Here is a 27,852-nt window from a genome sequence, read left to right on the forward strand (position 1 = left end):
TTTGTAGTAAAAAAATATATTCTGACATACAGTATGTTATCATTATCAAAATGTTTTTATGTTGATATCACATGTGCGTAAGATTATGCATTGTGTAAATCAAGAGAAACCAATATTTTTTTAATCTTTATTGTTTGTCATCAGAATCCTCAATAGTTCTTTTGTTGATTATATCAAGTAAATAAAAAAAAACACGACTGCCTTGGTTCTAGAACGTAACCAAGTATATAAATATAGTGTTTTTTATTATTTCTATTTATTTATTTATTTATTTATTTATAATTAGCATACAGTAGTGATTTGTTTTTATAAACTCGAAGACCATAATAATACTCCTCTAGGTCATAAAATAATTTTATACGTATTTGACTTTTTTGCAAAATATGTTAAATGAATTCATCAAGCCGTTGTTGAGTGGAAATAATGTTTCTAGTCCCGGAACATTTTGGTTTGGGTTCGGGTGCGGCGTACTATTTTGACGGCGATTGAAAAATTGGTTATAGTTAGAACGTTCGGAAACCCTTTAGAGACTACCATGTGCACCTTTAGACCTACAATGGCAGACGAAGGTGCTAAGTCTGATGCAATGGAAAACGATCTGTTTCAGCGGCGGAGTAAGCTTGCCACTGCTGGCGTTGCGGAATCTGTAGAGCAGGAACAGGAGGCAAAAGTTTTAGTCTTATATTCTGGAGGAACGATTGGCATGAGAACAAACCAAAGTGGAGGTACGGTACAAAACATGTTGTAGCCTTAACGGATTAGACTGCAGTAGGCCCTAATTCGAATTCGCTATAGGCCTACAGTTTGTTAGCCCGAGTTTCCTCTGGATCAGAAACCATGTCGACATGGTGTAAGGACCAGAGAAAACTCGGGCTAATAATGTTATACAGCTAAACAGTGACTCTATTTAAATTATATTTAAACAATTACTAACTTTACTGTAATAATATATTTAGTAACGTGTTTGGCAAATTATTTGGAGGTCAATTCCGCCTGCCAAACCACAGGGACATCATCGTCACAATTCTAGTCTTGCATGATAAATTTATCAGAATCCCCACTGGCCAAACCCAAGATATATACATAATACAGTATTATAGCAGAACCGGACTGTGGCTGGTGGCCGACCAAAGGTACATCTAAATATTTATATAATTATATGAATAACATCAAAGTATTAATACATGTATATATGATATAGTCTGATTATAGACCCTTGGCAGACATGGTGTCTTATAGGACTCCAGGTTGACTCGGACTCCCCTCGGAGTGCACTCCAAGTTTACCTGGAGTCCAAACGGACTAGTGCACTCCAAGTCCAGATGGAGTGCACCTGGGTGTAACCTTTAGTCTACACTCAACTGTAGCTCAAATGGTTTGAGGGCCCATCAAGAGTTCAAGTGTAGCACTAAGCACCGATGTGATTACCATGGGGCAGTAATTAACTATGATTGTAATTTTCTCTGATAAAAAACACATGTAAATTGACGATTCTGGTACATGTATCTATTATCAATATTCAATCCACAAACCTGCACATTATTTCATTTCTTTATAATCAATGGTAAAATCTAAAACGAGCAAGACACATTGAGATATCAGTTCAAACATACCGCCATCTTTGATACAAGTGTAAAAGTCAATTTCCTTATTTGTAAATCAAAATGAATTGATGCTAATGAGATTTCCCACGAGATTTCAACAGATAGACAGATTCAGAGTAATATAGTTCGGTGAGCAAGGTTAAACATTCTGGAATTGAATAATTACACATGTAAAAAGTAAGATGCATTTTCTTCACAACCCTTACGAAAAACTGGTTAAATATTTCTGGTAATGTTTTTTGTAATTGAAGTAGCTTCATCCATATATGGTCACGCATACCATATTCGGATAAGCATTCTCGCGAAAGTTCTCCGAGAAGTATCATGGCAGATTACGGAGACAAATCCGAGTAGTATAATATTGGAATGTGCAAATTAAAGATTTCCAGATGTGACCATAGGTAATACATTGCAAAAATTGCATTAGAAATATTAATTACTTAATACTAAATATTACTCCAAAGGTACACAACGGTTCATTGCTTTGCAACACTGTATCATCAATGGAAGAGAATCGTAGCTTTGGCGACGACCATCTGTCAGAAATTGTCCGTCCGTCGTCGAAATTAACGCTACATTATTACAGCTAGATTAGGCTGAGCGCCGCAGGCAAAAGTAGCTCAAATAGTTAGAGTATCCATCTATTTATGTATAGCTTGGAGGTCCGGGTTGGAATCTTGGACTATAGCATGGAGGTCCCGGGCTGGAATCTCGACTGGTTGCTGGATTATTCCTTTCCAGTAACATTTGACACCCAACTACGTTTAATACCCCCTTAATAATAACAAGCATATTGAGTATTGCTAAAGCAAAATATATGTCCCCTATTTATACCGGCCCCTGTTAAAAATAGTAACAGTGACCTTGACCCAATTGGCCTGAAACTCAAACTTGATCTAAAACTACTCATACTGAAGTTTCATACCAACTTTCACAACAAGCCTTGAAGTATGGCTGAGAAGAGTGAGGAAAACTGAGTGGACAGACTGACAAACGGGACAAGGGAGAAATCTAAACTAGATTGTGTTTCTTTTTGTTTTGAAGTGTTTAGATTTGTTGTTTAATTTTAGTGACACAACTTTAGAATGCAATTTAATTACACTTCATATCAATAATTCACTGTTTCTTAAAGTACAAACCTTTAAAGCTGTTAAGAGTTTAAATTGATAGACAATCCATCAGTTATTTTTGTATTATCATTGAATTTTGATCAATTGTACACTATATAATGCAATAGTTTGAGTTACAATATATATGTTAATCAACCTGATATTTTAAATAAATATTTTATGATTTGCTAAATTGCTGTGGCTAGATTTGAATTGGAACTTGCAATTCATGTTTTGTTTTATTTACATGCAATTCATGTTGAGTTTTATTTAGTTTTAACCTGCCTTTATATGCAAATACAAAGTCATCCTCATATTCTCTGGCCTTTTCCACTTACCCAGGTACAATATGTCTTTAGAAAAGCAATTTTGACTTCCTTGAAAATGGACAGACACACTTCAGAGTAAGCACAAAAACATGGGGTACATCATTAACAAGAGTTTAGTTGTAAAGCAGTAAATTTTAAAGCATAACCATAGTTTACCAAATTTCAATCTAGTAATACATGTTCTGCATTTATGTTGATATGTAATATTTGCTCTTGCATAAATACATGTACTCTTGTATAAACATAACACTGTAGTCCATGTTGATAAAAGAAATTGTTTCTTATTGTAAATTAAATAACAAAACAAAAAATATTGGAGTGGAAACTTATAAAAACAGGTTGGAAGTAAGTTTTTGAAACTATATGAACTAATTAATAGATAGTCTGCATGTGCAATTTGGCACCTATTTATCTGAAATGATACTTTATTATTTAGATACTAGTGGAATAAAAAAAAAGAGATTTTGAAAAAAATCTACTCCCCAGTTGTATCAAGTCATTTTTTAATCTGAGATGCAAGAAAAGATTGTCATTTCTTCAAAAAATGATATGAGATTAATTATATATGTAGGGTTATATTATATAGCTGTGTCTATTTTTAAGATCTTCGAAGGTCTTGTTACGAGTACAGGATATGTGGTAAAAGGTAAATATGAAATTGTATGTCACTGAAGTGACCGATGAAGACTAGAAACTATTTCATAGACAGTTACAGTAAAATCAGCCACGATAAAATCAACAAATTAAATCTGACATCTGCTCAAAACCAACAACATGAAAATAAAATATTTGAATTAAAAAAAACTTGGTTGAAAGGTTGAAATCCAAACAATTTTGTAAGTGCTGCATTGACAGCTTCACACTGCCTGAACTAGAATCAGACAAAGCTAACTGACAGCTGACATGTTTGAAAAGGAAATTCTGGTCTATTAATTTTGAAAAAAAGGCTTATAGTTATATGTGTTTATAATCTCTTACTAAATGAATTAATTTTGTAAAGAACATCAATCTGATATTTAAAAAGTTAAAAAAAACCTGATCAAGTTGTTGTTGTCCAAATTCTCCAACCATTGTTGATAAAAAACTAATATTTTTGTGGGTGGTGTGGTACATGCTATGTCTGTGAAAACTTGTTTTTTTAAGGTCAAGGTCACACCAGGGATTTAAATTTGAAGGTCAAATAAATAGCTTAAAAAGATAATACATGTGTTTCCACTAACACACTAGAAAAAAATAAGGTAGGCATGTAGGGAAATCTTTTTATCTTAAATAGTTTCTACTAAGGTTAAGCAATCTAGACTTGTCCTTCTTGAAAATGGTAAAAAAAACTGCAGGGTATTTGTAAGCACGAAAATAAAAGGTCTGTAGGGTTAGCGTAAACACAGGTATTTTTTAAGCCTAACTGCAGTGTATACAAAACCTTACACTTTTCTAATTAGTTGAGTACTGAAACTTCGGGATACACATACAATGTCATGTACATGTATTCATGTACATATTTTACCTCAAGGTCACAGCAACTGGTCAATGTCCAAAGTTAAATTCAATACAGTGATGTCATAGTTTTCAGTCACTAAGAAATATTAATATAGACTCTGTGCCCTAAATCTTCAGTTTATATATTTCCAAGTAAATCTTAATTTAGTTCTTTTATTATGAGCTTGATATCCATAGTCTTAAATAAATTGCCCTAAAACTTTTTAATATGAGCCTGTAGAAGACTTTGTTTATATTATCCAATAAACACCCTTATTTTAGTATTTTTATCAAATTGTCAGACCCACATGCATGGCCATCTGGGCGCCTGATGCAGTACGTATGGAAAATTGAGGGAATTTAGAATTTACTGAATGTTTTTATAGCACAATATTTTTTTTAGAACTTGTATATGTTAGTTCATTAGATGTGTGCTTGCCTTTTCTTTCCACAGGAAAGGCATTTAGTTTTCAGAGCCATCAGAAAGCAGGTTTGTGCATTTTTTAACAAGCTAGTTGTTTTTTTATGATCATGCAGCTTTTAGTATTATAAGCATTATGGTGATTTTGATTTTACCTTTAGCTTTATGACACTTGCAGCATATATCTTTCCTGGCTTTAGTACTGTTTGGAAATGGTAAGAAAGTCATAAGCAACAAAAAATAGAAATACCCCCAGTACTAATAATTTGGGTTAATAATATTTGCTCCAAAACCTTTAATAATTTGTCACAACTTCTATGGTCTTAATCTTTTTGTACTTAAATTCATCATAACCTTATAATTAGCTTTAACCTTAATCTTAAGTCTTAATTTAATATTTTTCTGACCACATGATTACATAACTAGATAATTAAAAAATAATATATTTTAGATTTTCACATCCAATTTACTAAAATGTTCCTGTTAACTTAACCATTATGATCATAATGGAGAATCTAGTAAACACTTAACACAATACCTTTCATATTCTGTTGTTAGTTCACTCCCCAAATGACCCTTGTCACAGGTAAAAGTTGCATACCTTATATTATACACATGCAAGTAAGCCCATGTCCACAAATAAGCCTCCTTCATTATCTAGCGCCCCTGATCCAAAGGGCCTGTGATGTGAAGCAGAGTTTATGCTGTGGTCCTGGTCCATTGGACTAATGAGGCAGAGCTTATATTGATGTGGTGCAGTCACTGTCCACCATCCTTCATCCGTCATCCTTCGTAAATTGGTCAGAATTATAACAAGAATTTGAGTTTGTGTTTCAGGGTACCAAAGTCAAGGACAAGATCACAATTGCTATTGATTGAAAATCTTTGTCAGCATGCTATATATACATCTAGCAACATTATTTTCAAACTGATTTTGATAATATGGTTCAAATAATGGTCAAGAAGAAGAATAACTTCAATGAGTTCACCTCAGGGCTTATTAATTGCAGGGTAATACAACATATTCAGATATTACTACCGCAAAACATTTGTTTACAGTACTTCCAGTACTTTGATTTTAAAATTACAAACTACATGGGATCCATCATTTCCAAACAAAAAGATCTTCCAATATGATGATTAAGGTAGCTTCTCAAAGTAGCTGCAAAATGCACATGTATACAGTATACCTGTCAAGTGTCCATGGTGACCGAACTGGTGATGACCAGTTTGATGGTCACTCCCAAACTGACGATAACACATGGGCCACATTTCATAATGAAAAATTCTAATTCAGATGCTCTGGTCATTGTCTTCAGGTAGGTGATTTAAGGTTCATGTAAATAACAAATCCAGTGATATTTTACAAGCCTGTAATCACTATTCTAGTGAAATGGAACAAAATTAACTTGTTAATATGAATCATGGCTGTGCAAGGGTCTTTGAAGTATTTGTTAATTTAGGCAAAACATGCGCAAAATGCAAGTTTCAGGAGAATACAGTAAGCTCAATGACATGTGGGTTTCATATATTGCACAAAATAAGCATGCCATTATATGCACACAAGTATTTATAGCCGGTAGTGCGAGCATTTGTTTGACCGGATATGACTTTATGAAGGAATAAACATTGAGTGTCTTTTGACCTTGAAAAACAAATGGTGGCTGTGAATAAAATTAAACAAATATGGCATAAAGGGAGGCATTTCAATCGTATAAAATGCTCTTATTATAGACACTATGAAGAACTTTGAACATAGCAAGAAGCCTGTTTTCTGAAAAATAGTTCAACCACAAAATCTACTTCTGTTCCATTGCACTAGAGTAGTGATTTAAAGGCTTGTAAAAATGTCACTGGATTTGCTGTTCACGTTGAACCTTAATACATCATTGTAAATTTTCGAGTGTGACCCTCTCAAAGCGGATGACTTGACAGCTATGCATGTGTACAGTAAAGAATACCATAATAGCACTCGCTACATACACTGTACCTGTCCCTATTGTCTGAATAGCATTGAAAAATACATTGTATCTAAACCTATGCCATGCTATAGTAGCTAGTTTCCTGCTAAGAACTAAGCTTAACATTGTCAAGTAAGATAAATTGGACTAGTCCAGTAAGATAATTAATTACACAATCTAAACTGTGAATTATTATGATATTATTTAATACACATGCAATGAAAAAATAGCATCTCTGATCCAGAACAGATGTATCAGCATGGATAATCACACTAAATTAAAATCACCAACAGCCACCAGTCTGCTGGTCCAAAAAGCGAATCTTCTTTGAAGTGTTATCTGGAGTATAACAATTACAAGAATTGTCTTCGCGTATGGTTTGCAAATGCAAATGCAAACTACCCAAAATTTTTATTTATTTATTTTTTTTTAATATGGCCACTTTAGTGGCTATCTTGGATTTAAGAGTCAAAGTTTGCCCGTTTTTTTTGTTTTTTTTTTTTTTAAAGCATGCTTGTTTGCAGATATGCCTAACAGAACAATTTTCATTGTTATCATTGAGGACTTGAAATCATGATGTCAAGTTTCCTAAATTCTGTGCACATGTGCTTTGACATTCTCCTTGAGTCCATATTGTGCATTTAAGTTATTTTTTAACATAAGATATTATACCAGTAATACAGCTGCTTATCTGAGGAGATTGAATTGTTTATTGTAATGAGTTAACAGTCTGGTATATGTCTTTAGCAGATCTAGAGTTAATTGAAATCACAAGTAAATTTTGTCTTGATGTCACAGGGTCAAGGTCAATTTTTTGTCATGACAATATGTAACAAAGTTAGGCAGAACAAAACAAGAAATAATTGGTCAAGGTTAGTTCAAAATTTAGTCAAAGGTCAAGGTCTGATGTTGTATGAAGCCAAGAAAGAAAGTTTATTTCTTCTTTGGTTAGTTTTTTATGATACAGTAATCTGTCTAAACCAATATCAATGGGACCAGAATATTTGGCCAGTTTACACACTGGTGTCCAGTCTAGAGATTGTTGTTGTCAACATCTGAAAAAATATGTTTTCACATAACTTAAAAGCAATGAAAATATAAATTTCAGAGATATAGTTGTTTACGACAATAGAAAAACAAAAAAAAACAAAAAAAATCTGTCATTGTTTTCTGTGTGCTGGAAGCAGAATTTTCATGTATACCTTATAAGTATAATGATAATTTATCTTATAATAATTCATTAAATATTTTCTGTCAACGTTTTTCAAGTCCGACTTCTTAAAAAGCAATCTCTTTATTCACTGCAAACAAGAATAACAAAAGAAGATACGCGAACACCTCTTGGTAGGCCTTAAATCGGTAAAACCATCATTGTCATTACTTTTGTTGACATTGAAATTGAAAAAGGTCAAGGTCAGTCGTTGAATGATACCACTCTCCTATGACTTGAGATGGTGGTGGCCAAAATCCTCTCTGGGATTTCTTGTTAGTTTATTTTATGTCAAATAGTTAAAAGAGATAATAAGAAATTGATTTGATCAGATTAAGTACCACAAGATTTTCACCTTATACATAGCATGGATATGGGGGTAAGGGAAGAACAGGGGATGTAAATCGACAGTTACAGGGATATGCTTTGCCTTTAAGCTAATATTCAGCTTACTTGTTTCTGACAGTGTATGAACCGGAATCAAATTTTATGATCCCCGAGCTGAAGAAGTTACCAATATTTCATGACAAATCTTATGCTGAGAAGCAGCTTATGGAGGAAGAAAAAGATCTGCTTGTAATGCCGTAAGTATTTTAATGACACATATCTTATACATATAATTATCTGCAGATGTTTATTGATACCTCATCTGCCTGAATAGCATGTGAGGTTATAATGCCTTGACCCAGCATCCTGTGTCTATCGTTCGTTTGTCCAGCATCAACTTTTCCCATTAAAAAACTTCTTCTCAATAACCAAGAGTTTCAGAGGCCTGAAGGATCCTCTGGTGAAGGCAGTACGTGGGGCAGTTGCCAGGTACTGACCGTAGGCCGGTGGTTTTTCTCCGGGTACTCCGACTTTCCTCCCCATCCAAAACCTGGCACGTCCTTAAATGACCCTGGCTGTTAATAGGAGGTTAAACAAAAACAAACCAAACTCTGGTAAAGGGCTACCAAGGGCTATGTGGATTCCCCTTGGTTCCTAGTTGTGCCCATTTGATTTTGAGTCTGATCTGGAAAATAGATGGATGACAGGCAGTCAGCCATCTTGGTTTTTGACAATTTAAGTTTGTTGTCACTATGTTTTGATAAGTACATTTAGGATTTTTCTCAAACTTACATGGTAGGTTTCCCTTGGTCCCTTGTTATGCCCATATCACTTTGAGTCTGATCTAGAAACAAGATGGCTGACAGACAGTCATCTAGGATTTTGACAGGTGAAAGTTGTAATCGCTATTTCACAATTTTTTGAGGAGTAATTTTTTGTGTTGTGCCTATCTGATGTTTGTTGAGTCTGATCTGGAAACAAGATAGCTGACATGCATCCATCTTGGATTGCGAGAATTGAAGTTTGTTATCACTATTTCTTGGAAACTACAGGAGGGATATTTCTCGAACTGCACATGTAAGTTCATGAGGTCAAGGTCAAATTTTGTAGCTTAGGTCAAGGTCACAGGGTCAGATACAAAGGTCATATTTTGTATCTTTTTACTGATGAACATTTTGTCATGTGCCTATTTGATTTCGAGTCTGATCAAGAAACCAGAATTGCTGTCGGCTTCAGTTTAGAATGGCTATTTCTCATTCACAGGAAGTTCTTCTCTTAGATATTAAATGAGGTCTTCCTTGTTATCCCTCTTGGACCTCTTTTTTTCTTCTTCAAATGATTCAATAATATGAACTTGACCTACCTGGTTTAATATTTTGAAATATAGAGGAACTATTATTTTTTAACTGAATAAACCTAGCCAGTTCTTATATTTGAATAAATTGGTAATCGGCGTAGTATCTGCATAAATGACCTAAATCCGCTTGAAAGTTGCATGAGAAGCCGGTGAGCGATGCATGCTCATTGGGCCTCTTGTACAAGAAAGGATTACTCAAACTCATGTTCATACATTAAAAGTAAAGAATGATGGTTTATTAGAATTATAGGTCAATGGCTTCTCCATTATTGTGATTATGTCATTGTTTTTCAGACTGATGAGGAGTGGACGTCGAGTGAAATACCATATAAAGGAGTACAATCCTTTATTAGATTCCAGTAACATGACCATGAGTGACTGGTCCAAAATAGCCAATGATATCTCAGTAAGTCTTTAAAACAGTTCCAAATAGCCAATGATATCTCGGTAAGTCTTTAAAACAGTTCCAAATAGCCAATGATATCTCGGTAAGTCTTTAAAACAGTTAAAAATAGCCAGTGATATCTCAGTAAGTCTTTAAAACAGTTAAAAATAGCCAGTGATATCTCAGTAAGTCTTAAAAGGTTAAAAAGAGCCAATGATATCTCAGTAAGTCTTAAAAGGTTAAAAAGGCCAATGATATCTCAGTAAGTCTTAAAAGGTTAAAAATAGCCCATGACATCTCAGTAAGTCTTAAAAGGTTAAAATAGCCAATGATATCTCAGTAAGTCTTAAAAGGTTAAAATAGCCAATGATATCTCAGTAAGTCTTAAAAGGTTAAAATAGCCAATGATATCTCAGTAAGTCTTAAAAGGTTAAAATAGCCAATGATAACTCAGTAAGTCTTAAAAGGTTAAAATAGCCAATGATATCTCAGTAAGTCTTAAAAGGTCAAAAATAGCCAATGATATCTCAGTAAGTCTTAAAAGGTTAAAAATAGCCAATGACATCTCAGTAAGTCTTAAAAGGTTAAAATAGCCAATGATATCTCAGTAAGTCTTAAAAGGTTAAAATAGCCAATGATAACTCAGTAAGTCTTAAAAGGTTAAAATAGCCAATGATATCTCAGTCTTAAAAGGTTAAAATAGCCAATGATAACTCAGTAAGTCTTAAAAGGTTAAAATAGCCAATGATATCTCAGTAAGTCTTAAAAGGTCAAAAATAGCCAATGATATCTCAGTAAGTCTTAAAAGGTTAAAAATAGCCAATGACATCTCAGTAAGTCTTAAAAGGTTAAAATAGCCAATGATATCTCAGTAAGTCTTAAAAGGTTAAAATAGCCAATGATATCTCAGTAAGTCTTTAAAACAGTTAAAAATAGCCCATGATATCTCAGTAAGTCTTAAAAGGTTAAAATAGCCAATGATATCTCAGTAAGTCTTAAAAGGTTAAAAATAGCCCATGATATCTCAGTAATTCTTAAAAGGTTAAAAATAGCCCATGATATCTCAGTAAGTCTTAAAAGGTTAAAAATAGCCCATGATATCTCAGTAAGTCTTTAAAGGTTAAAAATAGCCAATGACATCTCAGTAAGTCTTAAAAGGTTAAAATAGCCAATGATATCTCAGTAAGTCTTAAAAGGTTAAAAATAGCCAATGATATATCAGTAAGTCTTTAAAACAGTTAAAAATAGCCAATAATATCTCAGTAAGTCTTAAAAGGTTAAAATAGCCAATGATATCTCAGTAAGTCTTAAAAGGTTAAAAATAGCCAATGACATCTCAGTAAGTCTTAAAAGGTTAAAATAGCCAATGATATCTCAGTAAGTCTTAAAAGGTTAAAATAGCCAATGATATCTCAGTAAGTCTTAAAAGGTTAAAATAGCCAATGATATCTCAGTAAGTCTTAAAAGGTCAAAAATAGCCAATGATATCTCAGTAATTTAAGTCTTAAAAGGTTAAAATAGCCAATGATATCTCAGTAAGTCTTAAAAGGTCAAAAATAGCCAATGATATCTCAGTAAGTCTTAAAAGGTTAAAAATAGCCAATGACATCTCAGTAAGTCTTAAAAGGTCAAAAATAGCCAACGATATCTCAGTAAGTCTTAAAAGGTTAAAATAGCCAATGATAACTCAGTAAGTCTTAAAAGGTTAAAATAGCCAATGATATCTCAGTAAGTCTTAAAAGGTCAAAAATAGCCAATGATATCTCAGTAAGTCTTAAAAGGTTAAAAAATATAGCCAATGACATCTCAGTAAGTCTTAAAAGGTTAAAATAGCCAATGATATCTCAGTAAGTCTTAAAAGGTCAAAATAGCCAATGATATATCAGTTATTCTTGAAAAATTTCAAAGATAGGCAATGATATCTCAGTAAGTCTTTAAAACAGTCAAAGATATACAATGGTGTTAGCCAATTGTATCTTAAAAAGTGTATTAAAGCTGTAGTAATTGCCAAATTGTAATTGAGTAAATCAGTAAGTTAAAGAATTATAAGTTTTTATTTTCTAGAATATATTCAGCTACCATGTAGTTCAAGATTTTTTTCTGAAATGTAACTTTAAGAAAATATAATGGTCACAAATAGTGGTAGATATCTCAGGTTTTCAGCAGACAAAACTTGCAGATGATATATCTGTGAGTCTTAAAACAGTCAAAATTAGCCAATAATCAGTATGGACATTAAGACTGTGAGTGTTAAACTGTGAAACAGAGAGTAAAGATCTGACATACATATTAGAATGTAGACTTGATGAAGCAGTTTACAATGTTCAATACTAAGTGTATTTTTAATGGACACAGCTCTAACATCATTGACCTGGATAATGTGTATGATAACAATTGTTCTATTCATATTTTATTGCTTTCTTTTGAGGGCACATTGGTCTGTTACTGTTGGCGAGGGATGGCATTGTACCTGAGCTGAAGGCAATTGGATACTCTTCCATCTGGAGACAACACTATCAGACTATAGTGCCCTCAAATTAAAGAACATAAAAATGTTTTTGAAAAAGCAAATTACTATATCATACACAATGCTGAATGATCAACATTAGGTACCTTACCAGAAGGGCAATAAGCTCCCTACTCTGCATCAAATTTTGTTCAAGGTGTTGAAACGGGAAGGGGCTTATTGCCTGGTACGGTACATAACCAACCAGTGTCCTCCCTCTACTGATTCTGTCTAAAAACTTCAAGTTAGCAGTGTCACACAATGGCACTGGATCAGAGGACGTCACACTCATTGTTTAAATTTATTTTAAAAAGTATGCCAAACTATGACTATTGTCAAATAGTGCCCAGGGTAAACCAATGAAAATGTCATGTTCTGGTATGAAGTAATGTGTTGTCTATCTAACTGCCAGATATGACGTCATGTGTCCCATTGTACTTCGACAGACATACTATGATGAATACGATGGATTTGTCGTCCTCCATGGAACCGACACGATGGCCTACACGGCCTCTGCCTTGTCCTTCATGTGTGAGAACCTTGGTAAACCAATCATCCTGACAGGGTCACAGGTAGGTAAAACTAATCACAGGTAAGTAACATTGACAGGTAATGAATCTGCAGTTGTACAATATAGGTAGCAAAAATTTAGTCCAAAATGATAGAAAAATCCATACCAAAAGCAATACGGTTATTAGGTCACCTGAGATGATATCTCAAGAGGCAGGCAGGGTCATGATGTTTAGACAGTAGTATGCTTGGATGAAAGCAACAAAATTTGTTCAAATCAATGACCTTGACCTACTTTCAAGGTTAGAGGAGTCAAAGCTTGAAGCATCTCTGTAACCAAGAGGTGCAGGGCCATGGTATTGAGCCAGTAGCATGCTGGGATTATACAAGGTCTGCTCAATTCAATGACCTTCACCTATTTTCAAGGTCACTGAGGTCAAATGTGTTAATCTTTAAACGACTTCTTATCATTAAGCAAGAGGCCCAGGTTTATGATATATGACCTTGACCTACTTTCAAGGTCACAGGGGTCAAATGTGTAAAAAATCGTTACAAAGCTTCTTCTCACTAACCAAGAGGCCCAGACCATGATATTGGGCTAGTAGTATGCCAGGATGAAAGGTTATAAATATTGTTCAAATCAATGACCTTGACATAATTCCTAGGTCACAGGGCTGAAATGTGTTGAAATATTTGACCTCTACGCAATATCCAATTCAATAATCAAGAGGCCCACCAGGGCCATGATATTGGACCAGTAGCATGCTTAGATGAAGGGTTACAAAGTTTGTTGAAATCGATGACCTTGACCTGCTTTCATGCTCACAGGGTTAGAAAGTTAAAATCTTTCGACTTTTGATAACCAAGAGGCCCATATACATATAGAGCTCTGATACCAAAGATGTTCAAATGAATTACCTTGATATACTCTCCAGGTCACAGAGGTCAATTTTTAATATAAAAACAAAAATATCAACTATCAGTATTTCAGAAGGCACATGAGCCTCTTGTAAATGTGTTGATAGGAATCTTTTGAATTGTTTACAGATTCCAATTTTTGAGGTGAGAAGTGACGGTCGAGACAACTTCCTGTCAGCACTGGTGGTCGCAGGACAATTCTGTATACCAGAGGTATGTTTGGTCATAGACTAAAACAATTTTTTTTTTCTTGTTTTCTGTATTAATACATCATAGTTTCCAATTAAGTTGGGTTATATTATGATTTATTTATAAACATGACTTCAGTAGCTGGGCCACTGCATGATGTAGGTTGGTTTTACAATCAATTGATAACTTTTCCATCTAATGCATTTTCAAAATTATCAAAAAAATTTGTTTTTGAATAATATTTGTGGGGCAGGGGTTGAAATACTTTGATGATAGCTATAGGTTGCTGACAGACACACACTAACACACCCACAGTTACCTACATCAAACAAAAATTGTTTGGGCTCTAACTCCAACAATATCGTAACTTTAATTTAATAATTTATTTATGTGTTCACCTTGGTGAAATTGAGTGTCATATATCAAAAGAAGGTCACTTTTTAGACCTACATTTTGACCTTTAACCTACATCAAATAAAAGAATGTCCACAATACATCTCCTACACTAAATACTTGTCACTGGAATTTTAAACGTTCGGATTGGGTTCACCTAGATGAGTCGGTGGGTCATGTATCAGAAGTAGGTGACTCTGATATATTATTTTGTCTTATACTCACAAATTCATTATCTGTGCTTTCTCAATGTATAGTTCAATATCTATGTGGACTGTAATTCACAGACTTGTCTTGTTTTATCAGGTTTTAGTGGTGTTTGGGAACAAAGTTTTGCGAGGTAACAGGACGATTAAGAATGACTCGGGTAGTTTTGACGCTTTCATATCACCTAACATAGCTTCTATAGCAGAGCTGGAGACGGACATCACAGGTAAGCCCTACCGTTAATTCAGGTTTTGTCCAAATAGACTGACGTGTCCTCTTCAAATTTACATAGACATGTCTAAATGACACAGGTTAGGGACAACTGAGAGTGTCAACAAGGGCTATAATCCTTTGTTTACATACAAGTTCTCTCCTCCGTTAGGGCCCTCCTGAGACCACTGAAAATGTGTATAGAATTAAAAAAAAAAAATAAATAAATAAAAATAAACATTAACATTTCTTATAATTTCTGTTATATTTTTTCTTAAGTATAAATACCCATTTTCTATGGATTTCAAGGTAATTGTTTTGATTCGATTTGACTGTTTGCTACTGTATAAGTGAATTACTGGTCCTATATTTGTGATCTTGAAATTTACTGACATACCTGAGTGTTGAACACATACAAAATTAATGTAAATTGTATATGGAACTGACTCAAGTTTAGAATGTACTTACTCATACCATTCAGAAATCTAACTCTGGAGAAATATTTCTAGATGTGCATTTTTAGTGGTTCTATGCAAGAAGTTAGTAGAAAGCCCTACAGATATATAGAATGTTTTACAATACATGTATTGCTATCTTGGATGGCCATAAACAAACTGTCTCAACATCATTTTCTGTTTTTTCATTTCTAGTTGACTGGTCCCTTGTGTTTCGAAGTGGTACTACGGAAAAGTTCCGTATCCACAGTGAGATGTGTACCAATGTGGGTCTGTTACGGTTGTTCCCTGGAATCTCTGTACAGCTGGTAAGATATAGTCAAGGGATCTCAGTACGACTTGTAATATACAGAGACCTCAGTACGACTTGTAATATACAGAGACTTCAGTACAACTGGTATGATACAGAGACCTCAGTACAGCTGGTATGATACAGAGACCTCAGTACAACTGGTATGATACAGAGACCTCAGTACAGCTGGTATGATACAGAGAGACCTCAGTACAGCTGGTATGATACAGAGACCTCAGTACATCTGGTATGATACAGAGACCTCAGTACAGCTGGTATGATACAGAGACCTCAGTACAGCTGGTCAGATACAGAGACATCAGTACAGCTGGTATGATACAGAGACCTCAGTACAACTGGTATGATACAGAGACTTCAGTACAGCTGGTATGATACAGAGATCTCGGTACAGCTGGTATGATACAGAGAGACCTCAGTACAGCTGGTATGATACAGAGACCTCAGTACAGCTGGTAAGATACAGAGACCTCAGTACAGCTGGTATGATACAGAGACCTCAGTACAGCTGGTATGATACAGAGACCTCAGTACAGCTGGTATGATACAGAGACCTCAGTACAGCTGGTAAGATACAGAGACCTCAGTACAGCTGGTAAGATACAGAGACCTCAGTACAGCTGGTATGATACAGAGACATCAGTACAGCTGGTATGATACAGAGACATCAGTACAGCTGGTAAGATACAGAGACCTCAGTACAGCTGGTATGATACAGAGACATCAGTACAGCTGGTATGATACAGAGACCTCAGTACAGCTGGTATGATACAGAGACCTCAGTACAGCTGGTATGATACAGAGACCTCAGTACAGCTGGTATGATACAGAGAGACCTCTGTACAGCTGGTATGATACAGAGACATCAGTACAACTGGTATGATACAGAGACATCAGTACAGCTGGTATGATACAGAGACATCAGTACAGCTGGTATGATACAGAGAGACCTCTGTACAGCTGGTATGATACAGAGACCTCAGTACAGCTGGTATGATACAGAGACCTCAGTACAGCTGGTAAGATATAGAGACCTCAGTACAGCTGGTATGATACAGAGACATCAGTACAGCTGGTATGATACAGAGACATCAGTACAGCTGGTATGATACAGAGACCTCAGTACAGCTGGTATGATACAGAGACATCAGTACAGCTGGTATGATACAGAGACATCAGTACAGCTTGTATGATACAGAGACTTCAGTACAGCTGGTATTATACAGAGACCTCAGTTCTAGATGTTGTTGAGATGTTTCATATGTATTGAAATATGTTATTTCTTTTACTTTCAGGTGCGGTCCTTTCTCCAGCCTCCTATGCAGGGAGTGGTGCTACAGTCCTATGGGGCTGGTAACGCCCCTGACAACCGTCCTGAGATTCTAAAAGTCATCGAGGGAGCTATCAATTTAGGAGTAATAATTGTAAACATTACACAGTGTACACGAGGATTCGTAGATGCTACTTACGCTACAGGGAAGGTAAAGTGTTATTAGATCACAACCTTATACAGCTTAAGTATTTTGTCACATCTTCTTATTTTCAATGAAAGACGTGTATGGAAATATCAAAAGCGAACCCCAAATTCACTAATGCAAAATTTAAGCTGTTTGCCTATTAATTAATTTATATTTAACTTGTGCAAAATCAAGATTCATTATGAATGGAATTGAAATATTAAGAGGCTCTTTCCAAAGTGTGGACTTGTGCTGTGTGTTGCTAGTAGATTCAATGTATTAATAAATATGCCCATAGCTTAATATATAGATACGGCTGTTTACTTACTGAAAATTGGGTATATGCCCAATTTGAGTTAGAGTTGTCTCCCATGCAAAATTATCAATGACCTATCAATTCAGGTGTATCTTTTATATTAAATTCAATTGTGTACAGTAATAAGTTTTAAAATTTCACAGATTTATTGATGACAAAGTTTGGGAAAGGAGGTACAAGTTGAGAATATACACTAATATACATTTACATTCCTAGCGAAGGAGATAACTGAAGAAAGAGGATAGACAATTAGGGCCAATCCCACAATTATCTGTGTGGGAGGGGTAGGAGGTACTTGTACAAAAATTTAATTGGTGGTGTGAGTAAGTTCACATATTTCTAGGTTTCCTTATGCTAAATATGTTTGAAAATTTGATGGGTGGCGGGTTCTCAGGAAAAAAGATGCCTCTCACCCCTCCCACGTAGATAATTTTGGAACAGTCCTTCCTAAAATTTCAAACTTTTGATTTTGTGATAGGCGCTGTATGATAAGGGCGTGATACCAGGGGGTGACATGACAGCAGAAGCAGCCCTCACCAAGCTTTCCTATGTACTCAGTAAAGATGACTGGAGTATTAAACAAAAAACTAAGGTATGAACGATCAATTATGCAAAACTGGACATGGTAGTGGCTTAACATTTTATACTGGCAAACAATTCCATCAATATATCAGTACAGACTCGGGAGGTTCATGTTAAATTTTCAACGTCAGCGTGTAATTGAGAAATAATTATTACCTTGTTGGATGTAAAACGTTCACTGTGACTCTCAAGGTCTGGGGTATGGCGTGAAACTTTCACTGACTAAAACATAAAATTTACATATATGATAATGAATATTTTTTTTTATAATCAATGAGATAGAGGACTGATATTGACATTAGCAATTGTATGTATGCTATTTCTTAAACTCTCCGTGTCAGATAGACTCTCTTTATTTCACCTAAGATATTTAATTGAGAAAAGGTGATTAACTCCAAATATATAATCTAATATTGATTTCAGATGATGAAAAGAAATCTCCGTGGAGAAGTGCGTTCCATCCACATTGAGGATATTTCCTTACTGGACTTTGAATTGATTGACTGTGTAGCTAAGGCGCTCAGTATTAGCACAAAGGAAGAAACGTTAAAACTGCGAGATGCACTTTATCCCAACTTAATGTGTGCCGCAGCCAAAAGTAATGATACTGAGGCTCTCGAGAGATTAAGATCCACAGTACGTATAAATACTAACTGGACTTATCCCACAGAGGGATTGTCAGTTAAAAGGCCATAAGGCTGTAACAGCGGACTTTAAACCTGTAAAATAAATATGGGTGGATTTATTTCCCCAAAAAATCGTTAATATAGTTTTAAACTGGTTCTCTCATTTGTTTCATTAACTGGTTTCAAAGAAATTTTTAACTCAGATGAGTTTTAAGGGTCAGGGGCCAATATTTACATGTAGGTTTCCTTTCGATCCATACTATGTTTACGAAAGTTTGTCAGCACTGTAGTGGCTTCATTCCTTAAGGGATTTTGACCATAAATGACCATAAAAAGTTCGAGTTGCAAGTTTTTTGGATCAAGGTCACCGTTACTATTTTTAGAAAATCCTTGTTTATTTGGTATTGGTAATTTAGTGTCCCTTTATGCTTTGATAATATGCTAATACAGAGCAGTGAACAGTTCTTTGTTCATCCAGAATATCTTCCTAAAATCTTCAACTCAAAGATTGTGCTAATAGTATATACAATGTGATTTTGAAGATGGTTAATTTTCTTATGCCAAGGAGTATCTAAGCTTGCATGACTGATTTGTGTTCTCTGTGCCTGTTTCTCTTTAATGGATGCCATTTTTCAAAATAGAGATTTCTGTTTGGTTCTCAAGACGAAACCTGTTTTAGTTGATGAACAAGTTTGAAAACTAGTCTGAAACAGTTGCAAACCAAAACTTCAGCCAGTAATTATTTGCAGCAATTTTGACAGAAATAAATCCCAAAATACAGAGCTTAAGTGAGGGGGAAAAGGTCAAAGTCAAAATGATTTTTGAACAGCTGAATATTATTTGATCAAATTTGATGGAATCATTTTTATCATAAGACCGTGTATGTTGTATCATATCTAGCTCACATTTCCATGCAATGTAGATACCGTAAGTTCATTGTATTTGTCCTCAAATAAATGAGCTCCTTCCCCTATAGTGTTAAAAGTTTTGATATATTTAAATATTAAAGTTTAGGGACGCCTCATTTGTGAACCATTTATAACTTACTCTAATTTTAAAATGGAAAAAATTATCATCAAATCTTGGTATTTAGATATCCCGATACCTTTAAGCATGAAGTAATTCTGAAATAATTTTATTCAAAATCAGGGTGGCAATTTGTCTGCTGGAAACCAAGATGGCCGAACAGCTCTGCATGTGGCAGCTAGAGAAGGCCATCTGGCAGTGGTTCAATATCTCCTCCACCATGGGGCAACAATCCACACGAAGGACCAACATGACCACACTCCCCTTAACGACGCCATCATCAGTAAAGACCATCAAATTATAACTCTGCTTGTCCGCACAGGCGCTCATCTCACCATGCATCCAATACGCATCGCCATGGAGCTCTGCAGGTACCCTGTTTGGCAGAGTTCACAAACTGCGACTTTTATCTGGCTATAACCCAGTGCCTACTATATATATGATAAGCCCACTTATTACCATTGTAGAAACAATAAGAGACTTCAACTTGTAAATGGAACTACAGATGTAATTCTAAAGGCTTCCACAAAAATATAACTGTAAATGTCAACATTTCAGCGGTAATCTTATTTCAGCTTTTTCATGCATTCCGCTGAATTATAATTGTTCTTATCTACTTTGGTTTTCAATAGCAATGATTGTTGTAGTGCTTTTTCATCATTCCACTAGTCTATTTTAATTTGGTTTTGTGCTAAAATTTAGTACGTTTATAGTAACCTGCCAGGAGGACTCGAGGTTTGTCAAACATAGACCAACGAAAGAAGTGATTTATATTAACTTATATAATTATATAATTTAAAGATTTATATAATTTGAAAATTTGTTTAGACTTAGTCTGCCATCTGATCCAATTGTATTTTCCTGTACAATGAAATTTTGGTGTTCAAATCACATGGATGAGGCACATTTTCTACCACCCCTACCTTGCATAAAATTTCTTGATATTTAGAGTCCTCTTATGTGAATAATTGCTTGAATAACACTAATTTAAAGTTTATAGCACATTAGGTAAACTATTTAACAATATATTGATTGATATGGAGCCCCTTGGTAATTGTACATGGAGATTTAGACCAGGTGTTTAGGACGGGTAAGAGTTCTCCATTCTTTGAGTCAACCTAAAAGCTTATGTGTTAGCCATCCTAAGACTTAATTACAGGACACATACAACAATAGACCCATAATAAAAAAAAATGACAAAGCACTTGATATCGGCCTAGAATATGTCAAAATGGCTATAGAGATAGAATTTTTTTTATTTATTTATTTTTTTTTTGAAAGAATAATGTGTCCCCTATATGTCCTATGTGACTAGATATATTGTGACAACAACTTGGTTTTATAGTGATGACTCCATTAGTGAGGCTTAGTTGTAAGGTTTATGAAATATTTGTTTCCACAAGTGCTTGCAACTAACTCTATTGATTCCTATAAACATTGACAATGAAATATCAAGAGAACTTCCGCAGATATCAGTTCAATAATTAGGTAAATCACAATTATAATTTTCAAATCATTATAAACAGTGACAATGAAATATCAAGAGAACTCCAACAGATATCAGTTTAGTAATTAACTAAATCACAATTGTAATGTTCACATCAATATAAACATTGTTTATCCTGTGTTTATCAGTGCCGCAGCCCGAGACGAAGTGAGTACACTACAGGCCTGGAGGGCTGCTGGAGCTGACCTCAACGTGTCTGATTACGACAAGAGAACGCCTCTACATGTGGTAAATAAATCTATTGTTTTCAGTAAAAAGACGTCTGATTACCCGCTGTGGCCTTGTAGTTAAGGTGTCCCGACACTTTATCGCAAGCCCTCCACCTCTGGGCTATGAGTTCGAAACCCATGTGGGGCAGTTGCCTGGTACTGACCGTAGGTTGGTGGTTTTTCTCCGGGTACTCCGGCTTTCCTCCACCTCCAAAACCAGGCACGTCCTTAAATGACCCTGGCTATTAATAGGACATTAAACAAAATAAACCAAACCAAACATACCAGTATCTATGGAACCAATGATGTAACAGGTAATCAACCTAATATATATACCACAGCTAGGTCATAACATATGTGAATTTAGTTAATTATACTCTTAATCAAAACTGCACAACAGACATCATATCTGTATTTTTGCCTCTGCTCAATAGTGCTCCCCATTAGTGACTGGACTTAAGTTCAGGTGGACAGGGAAATATTTTCTACATATTTCTATGCCGTAATTTCAGGGGAGGAAATCAACACATTTGTATGCTGTCATTTAAAAGGAGAGCATATAATATTACCCATTTCAGTTTGAATCCCATTATGTCAATTCTGTCGCCCAGGATAATGCTTTTCTGTCATGAAACTAGAGGTTCCAAGAAGTTTTCAAAATCAAAGATGGTCCCCTTTTGGCCATTTTGTTTTTCTGATCAAAAATGTAATTTGAGTTGGCACAACTAAAGACCAAGGGGAATCTATGCATGAAATTTGAGAAATATCCCTCCAGAACTTTTCAAGAAATAGCAATAACAATCTTCTCAAAAACCAAGATGGCTGCCTGTCTGCAATAAATGATCAAAATGTAAGTGGTACAACTAGGGACCAATGGGAACCCACATATGAAGTTTGAAAATATCCCTCTAGAATTGTTCAAGAAATAACGATAATAAACTTCCATTCTCAAAATCCAAGATAAGGGTGGTCGGGTACATGGCACAGTGGTAACACACTTGCCTTTCACCTAGGCGGTCGGGGATCGACTTCCAGATCGGACGTGAAAAAGTATGGGGTCACCTGCCGGACCACGTGGGTTTTCCCCAGGTACTCTGGTTTCCTCCCACAGTAAGACCCCTCCCGCGCTTCCATCTGATTTTTGTTTTTGTTTAACGTCCTATTATCAGCCAGGGTCATTTAAGGACGTACCAGGTTTTGGAGGTGGAGGAAAGCCGGTGTATCCGGAGAAAAACCACCGGCCTACGGTCAGTACCAGGCAACTGTCCCATGTAGGTTTCGAACTCGCAACCCAGGGGTGGAGGGCTAGTGATAAAGTGTCGGTACACCTTTACCACTCGGCCACCGCAGCCCCCTTCCATCTGAGCCAACAAGAGTGATTAGTATAAGATAATATAACTTATTACACAATTATCGTAAAATACATAAAGTTTACATTAAAATCCAAGATGGCTGCCTGTCGGCCATTTTGTTTTTCTGATCAAAAATCTAAATTGAATTGGCACAACTAGAGACCATGGGGAACATACATATGAATTTTGAGGATTGTCCCTGACGCAGGGCAATTTGAATAGCCCACCATCTGATGAAAATTGTTGTTGATTAATTTCCTTTAAGTTAAGGAATGTTGATGAAACTGGGTCAAGGATGTTTAAATTGTGTGTGTTACTGGTTGGAATCTGGTGCTTAGTGGGGAGGGAACATTAAAGTAAAGTACATAATTTTTTATACAGTGTACAAAGCACGTCTACTTTTCATCAAATTTTGTTTTGACTTTAGGCAGTCAGTACCAAGAAGCTGAATTCTGTTCGTTACTTATTGGAAAATGGTGCTAGGTGGGACACGGAGGACATTTTTGAAAACACAGCAGAGATGCAGGCCAAGAAAACAGGATGCGAGGAAATTCTTAAACTTATAGAACAAAAGAGCCGTGAGGAAAAAGCTGGAACTTCTAATTCTTAGATGTAATATCTTATCAAATATATGAGCAAAGTGAGAAATTAAGAGAGACTAACTACGTGTTATTTACTTCACATATGTACATATGTAAGGTTCACATATGTAATATTCACATGTAAGATTCACATATGTAATATTCAAATATGTAATATTCACATATGTAATATTCACATATGTAATATTCACATATGTAATATTCACATATGAAAGATTCACATAAGACATGGGGGACACACATTGCAGGTGTCCATTTTTACCAACCAGATAGTCCAGAAACTGGAAGGCTTTAAAATCCAATCTCAGAGGTGCACTAAAGCAAACCATTAGTTCTAAATTAAATTCATTGACCATTTTCAGATGGTATTCTGAAATGTAACAATATTATTTTACTGTGATAGCCATGATCTTGTTCAATCCTTTTATCAGGGAAAAATATTGTAAATGTTCTTGTTTTTTAGCGTTAATATTTAAGCATAAATCAAAACCTAAATGAATATAAACCTGCGCCAATTAGCATAATGATGAATTGGTGTTACCACAATACTCATGGCCATAGAAAACAATATACAGTAATTACCTGAAATTCATATAATAAGTATTTTGCAGAATGCTTTAAAGCAGGAAATTAAAGTGCTAGAATATAATTTAATATTAGATATGTTCCGATTTTCCTCAATTCTCATTGGCTAAAACGTGGTCAGCTGGAGGTCATTATTTTGTGATATCAACTCAATGTTTCTATTTTTAGAAACACTGAGTTAATATAGTGTTTATGACATAATTATCATTGTGACGTTACAATTAATAAAATTTCCTGCTATCAAGATAAATATAATTTGATTCCACCCTTCTACGATCAAGTTTCACATCTAATATGAAAATTAAGGACCTTTGATTTGGTCAGTATCTAAAATATTGACGGCTTTGTCCTCGGTCAATATTTGATTCTACCAGGTTAGTATAACATTATATTGACCTCATGAAAGGTCCATAATTGATAAATGTCTCTTTTCACATTTGAGATTACAGTTACTGTGGTTTTTCATGCCAAAACACTAATTGTATTGATTATAATGTACATCAGGGAAATAAGTGATTCCTCTAGATTTGTGCTTTGAAGCATTTTAAATACAAACTGTAATTTGATATGTCGTTGTATACAAAATATGTGCAGGTCGCATTCTGATTTGGTCATGGTCAATTTATTTTTCCAGAGTTATAGCCATTTAAGTACAGGTAATTAAAAATTTTCACAAATAGTAATGCCAAATACTTTTTAGGAAGAGCCTTATTACTTCAAAACAAGAAAATCCCAGAAAAAATGCTTAAAAATAGTGTAAAATCTTGATTCGAGGGAACAGTCTGTAAAAAATATTGACAGTTTCAATGGTGCAACATATAAGTGACTTCACCTTAAATAAAATTTTAACCAGGCCACCTGCTTATTTACTTAAGCTTACCGTCCTTTGTGTAACAATTACAGACTTGTTCTGAAAAGTCATGAGCACACCTCTTTAACAAATCCAACGATAAAAAGTTCTGACTTAAATGAGAAATGATGACTTAAATGTCATGGCTGTGAATTAGAATTGACAATATATATACCTCGAGGTCATCAATATGAAATGATGGGAAAGACGAAATTCCAAATTTATTTGATTTAAACGTATTTATTTGTCAAAACACAAATGGGATTAGACACAAGTATAAAACTTATAATCCGTCTTTTCCCGTATAACATAAATGATGAAATGAACATTCATGTAAGATTTCTTCAAAGAGGAGATAACATATAAAAAATATATCCCTTGGAATTTGAAGATAATATAAAATAAAATGTGGGTTTTGCAAATGTGAAAATATCTGTAATGGTACTGTCCAAATGCAGAGATAGTGTTTTTTTTATAGTGTTTACATTAATTTAAAAGAAATTTTTTTAAGTACAAGATGTAGCTAAATTTGTATAATGACATATCATTGTGAGTATGTTCTAATACCACACATGTATTTGACCTAATTAATGCACTTGCAGCTATAAGAACACCTCCAATTTTTTCAGGAACAGAGGTTGGCTGCACTAATGGAAACCTAATAAAAAAGCTCCTGTAAATTACCTCACTGAACTGCTTTAATATAAAATTTTCAGTCTTTTAATCTATGATCCTGGATAGTTTTCACTACATAAAGATATGTAAATGAAAAAGAATTGATATTTTTCCATCCACATTTCCCAGAAGATTTTTCCATGTGCATATTTTATTAAGTGCACGTGTTTTGTGTTTTTGTAAATGCAGTGTGCTTATTAGGTCAAATACGGTAATTGTTTGGTACTTATACAGGTAGAATATAAAAAGGTGTGATCAGTATTCACTCGTATTGAAGGAATATTTAATGTAATGCATCATTTGTCTTTCAAGAGTTTAACAAATTCAGGTGTATTATGTTATAGTTATAAGGGGAAGTAACTCCTGGTGAACATTGTCATCTCGGTACATTTCTCTATTGTTTTGTCACATATTGTTATCATAATCAAGTGTGGACATGATGATATCATCATTGAGTCATTGCCAAAATCTTACAAGATGTTAACAATAAACATGAGCTTGTGTGAGCTTGTGCCATATACATGGTTTTGGTACCAAAACCTTTTTTTTTTTTTTTTTTTTAAACTGCTTTTATCTCATTGTATGAACTCCTCCTAAAGTACTACTCCGATCTTAACGAAACTTGGTATACATGATCAGTATAACATGTAGTTGTGCATCCCACATTTTTTTTCTCGAAAAACCATTTTTTTTTTAAATGGGAAATAAATAGGTGCACTTCTAGCTCAGGCAGGGGATTTTGTATTGCTGTTGCAATACTATCCATCCTTGTTTTATTTATTTATTTTTGTAATCTCAACTGATTTGATATTTCTAACTCTGCCTGTCTTTCTTGCTTTGCATATACATATCCTGAGTGCTTATATACTTCAGTTGAGGTCTTATGAGCTACTCCAGAAAAATGTCTACATGTACCTTGTGAGATTTAATTCAAATGGTACCATATACATGTAGTAAGCCACATTTTCCCAAGCATATTTAGAATAAACTTTTCTGGAGTCATCCAGTAAGATACATATTTAATTGGAATGGACTAATTTATCAATCTAGATGTAAAAAATAAATGTTTAAATCATAACTATATAATTAATTTTTTCATGCTCTAAATATTGGTATCCATCTTATTCCAACTTTACTGGTTCTTACAAGAGGCACAGTCTTGATTGTTTTTTTGGTTTTTTTTTGTTACTAATTAAACTGATTTAAATTGGTTTCAGTTTTGAATTTGTATGAATTAAGCATTTCACTTACCCTCAGTACATGTATTTTGTTGTAATGCTGCTCAATATGTATATGGCGTTTAAAATCTCGACAAAATGAAATTTTGAAAAATTAATATTTTATAGTTTTGTTTTGAGGTTCATTGACCTCAACTTGTCATAAAGTTGCTCTAATGTGTTAAAATATCGTGAGTGTGAACCCCCTATTTTTACCATAAAAAATTAATAATCACCAGGTACGTATACCCTTTTTGTTGAGTTTGAACCATGTTTTTATCGCATACCGGTAGTTGTTGAAATATATTCTCAAGAAAGGATGTTTATTTTTGTTGCTAATAATCATAATTTTGTTTTGCTTGATCAGTTCAGTTTCATGTTTTGTTTCTAGTAATAGCTTTAATTTTATTATGCTGAACTTATTGAAGACTTTACCAGGCTTTACTTAAATTGTTTGAGTTTGTTGGGATGTTATACTTACTGAAAGTCTTACTTGCCATTTAAGACAGTTATGTTTGTGTCATGTTAAGGAAATAAACAGAATTCACATTATCTATTGATATCATTATTTTTATTTTAGTCCCATTTTTTTCTTTCCTTTTTTTTTCCTTTTTTTTTTAAATGAATTCTTTTTAGTTTTCTTTTTATTTATTGTGCGACTTATTATGATTTCTTACTTTCTTTTTTTTACAGGACAAGTTAGACTCAAATTTAAGTTTTGTTAACTCATTAGAATCCTTCAGATATCTTGTTAATAATTTGTAAATGGATTCCTAATGTGTATATTATGCCTATCATCAGATGGATTTACAATGATCTTTGATATTTTAGTATCGTTAGCATTTACGTTTGTGTTATAATGCATTAAAAATAACTTACTTTCAAATCCAAGGGTTCTTGGTTTTACCTTGCCTTATGGGCGAAAACTGAACATTTTTATTAATTAAGTTATGTAGTAGTAAAAGTGTAAC

The 27,852-nt window shown here is 34.4% G+C and overlaps 1 protein-coding gene across 1 annotated transcript; it reads left to right on the forward strand.

Annotated features, from left to right (window-relative positions):
- The first annotated feature begins 560 nt into the window (after window positions 1-560).
- Window positions 561-27,461, forward strand: LOC117322987 (L-asparaginase-like). Its single transcript, XM_033877959.1, has 13 exons — window positions 561-725; window positions 8,577-8,694; window positions 10,089-10,200; window positions 13,132-13,257; window positions 14,243-14,326; window positions 15,002-15,128; window positions 15,763-15,875; window positions 17,173-17,358; window positions 18,129-18,242; window positions 18,656-18,868; window positions 20,008-20,255; window positions 21,520-21,619; window positions 23,380-27,461. Exons 1-13 carry the CDS (start codon window positions 587-589, stop codon window positions 23,560-23,562), a joined length of 1,863 nt encoding a protein of 620 aa, XP_033733850.1. The 5' UTR covers window positions 561-586; the 3' UTR covers window positions 23,563-27,461.
- Window positions 27,462-27,852: the final 391 nt, after the last annotated feature.

Source organism: Pecten maximus, chromosome 3 (genome assembly GCF_902652985.1).
Source record: "Pecten maximus chromosome 3, xPecMax1.1, whole genome shotgun sequence".
In the NCBI taxonomy this organism is placed as follows: Eukaryota; Metazoa; Mollusca; class Bivalvia; order Pectinida; family Pectinidae; genus Pecten; species Pecten maximus.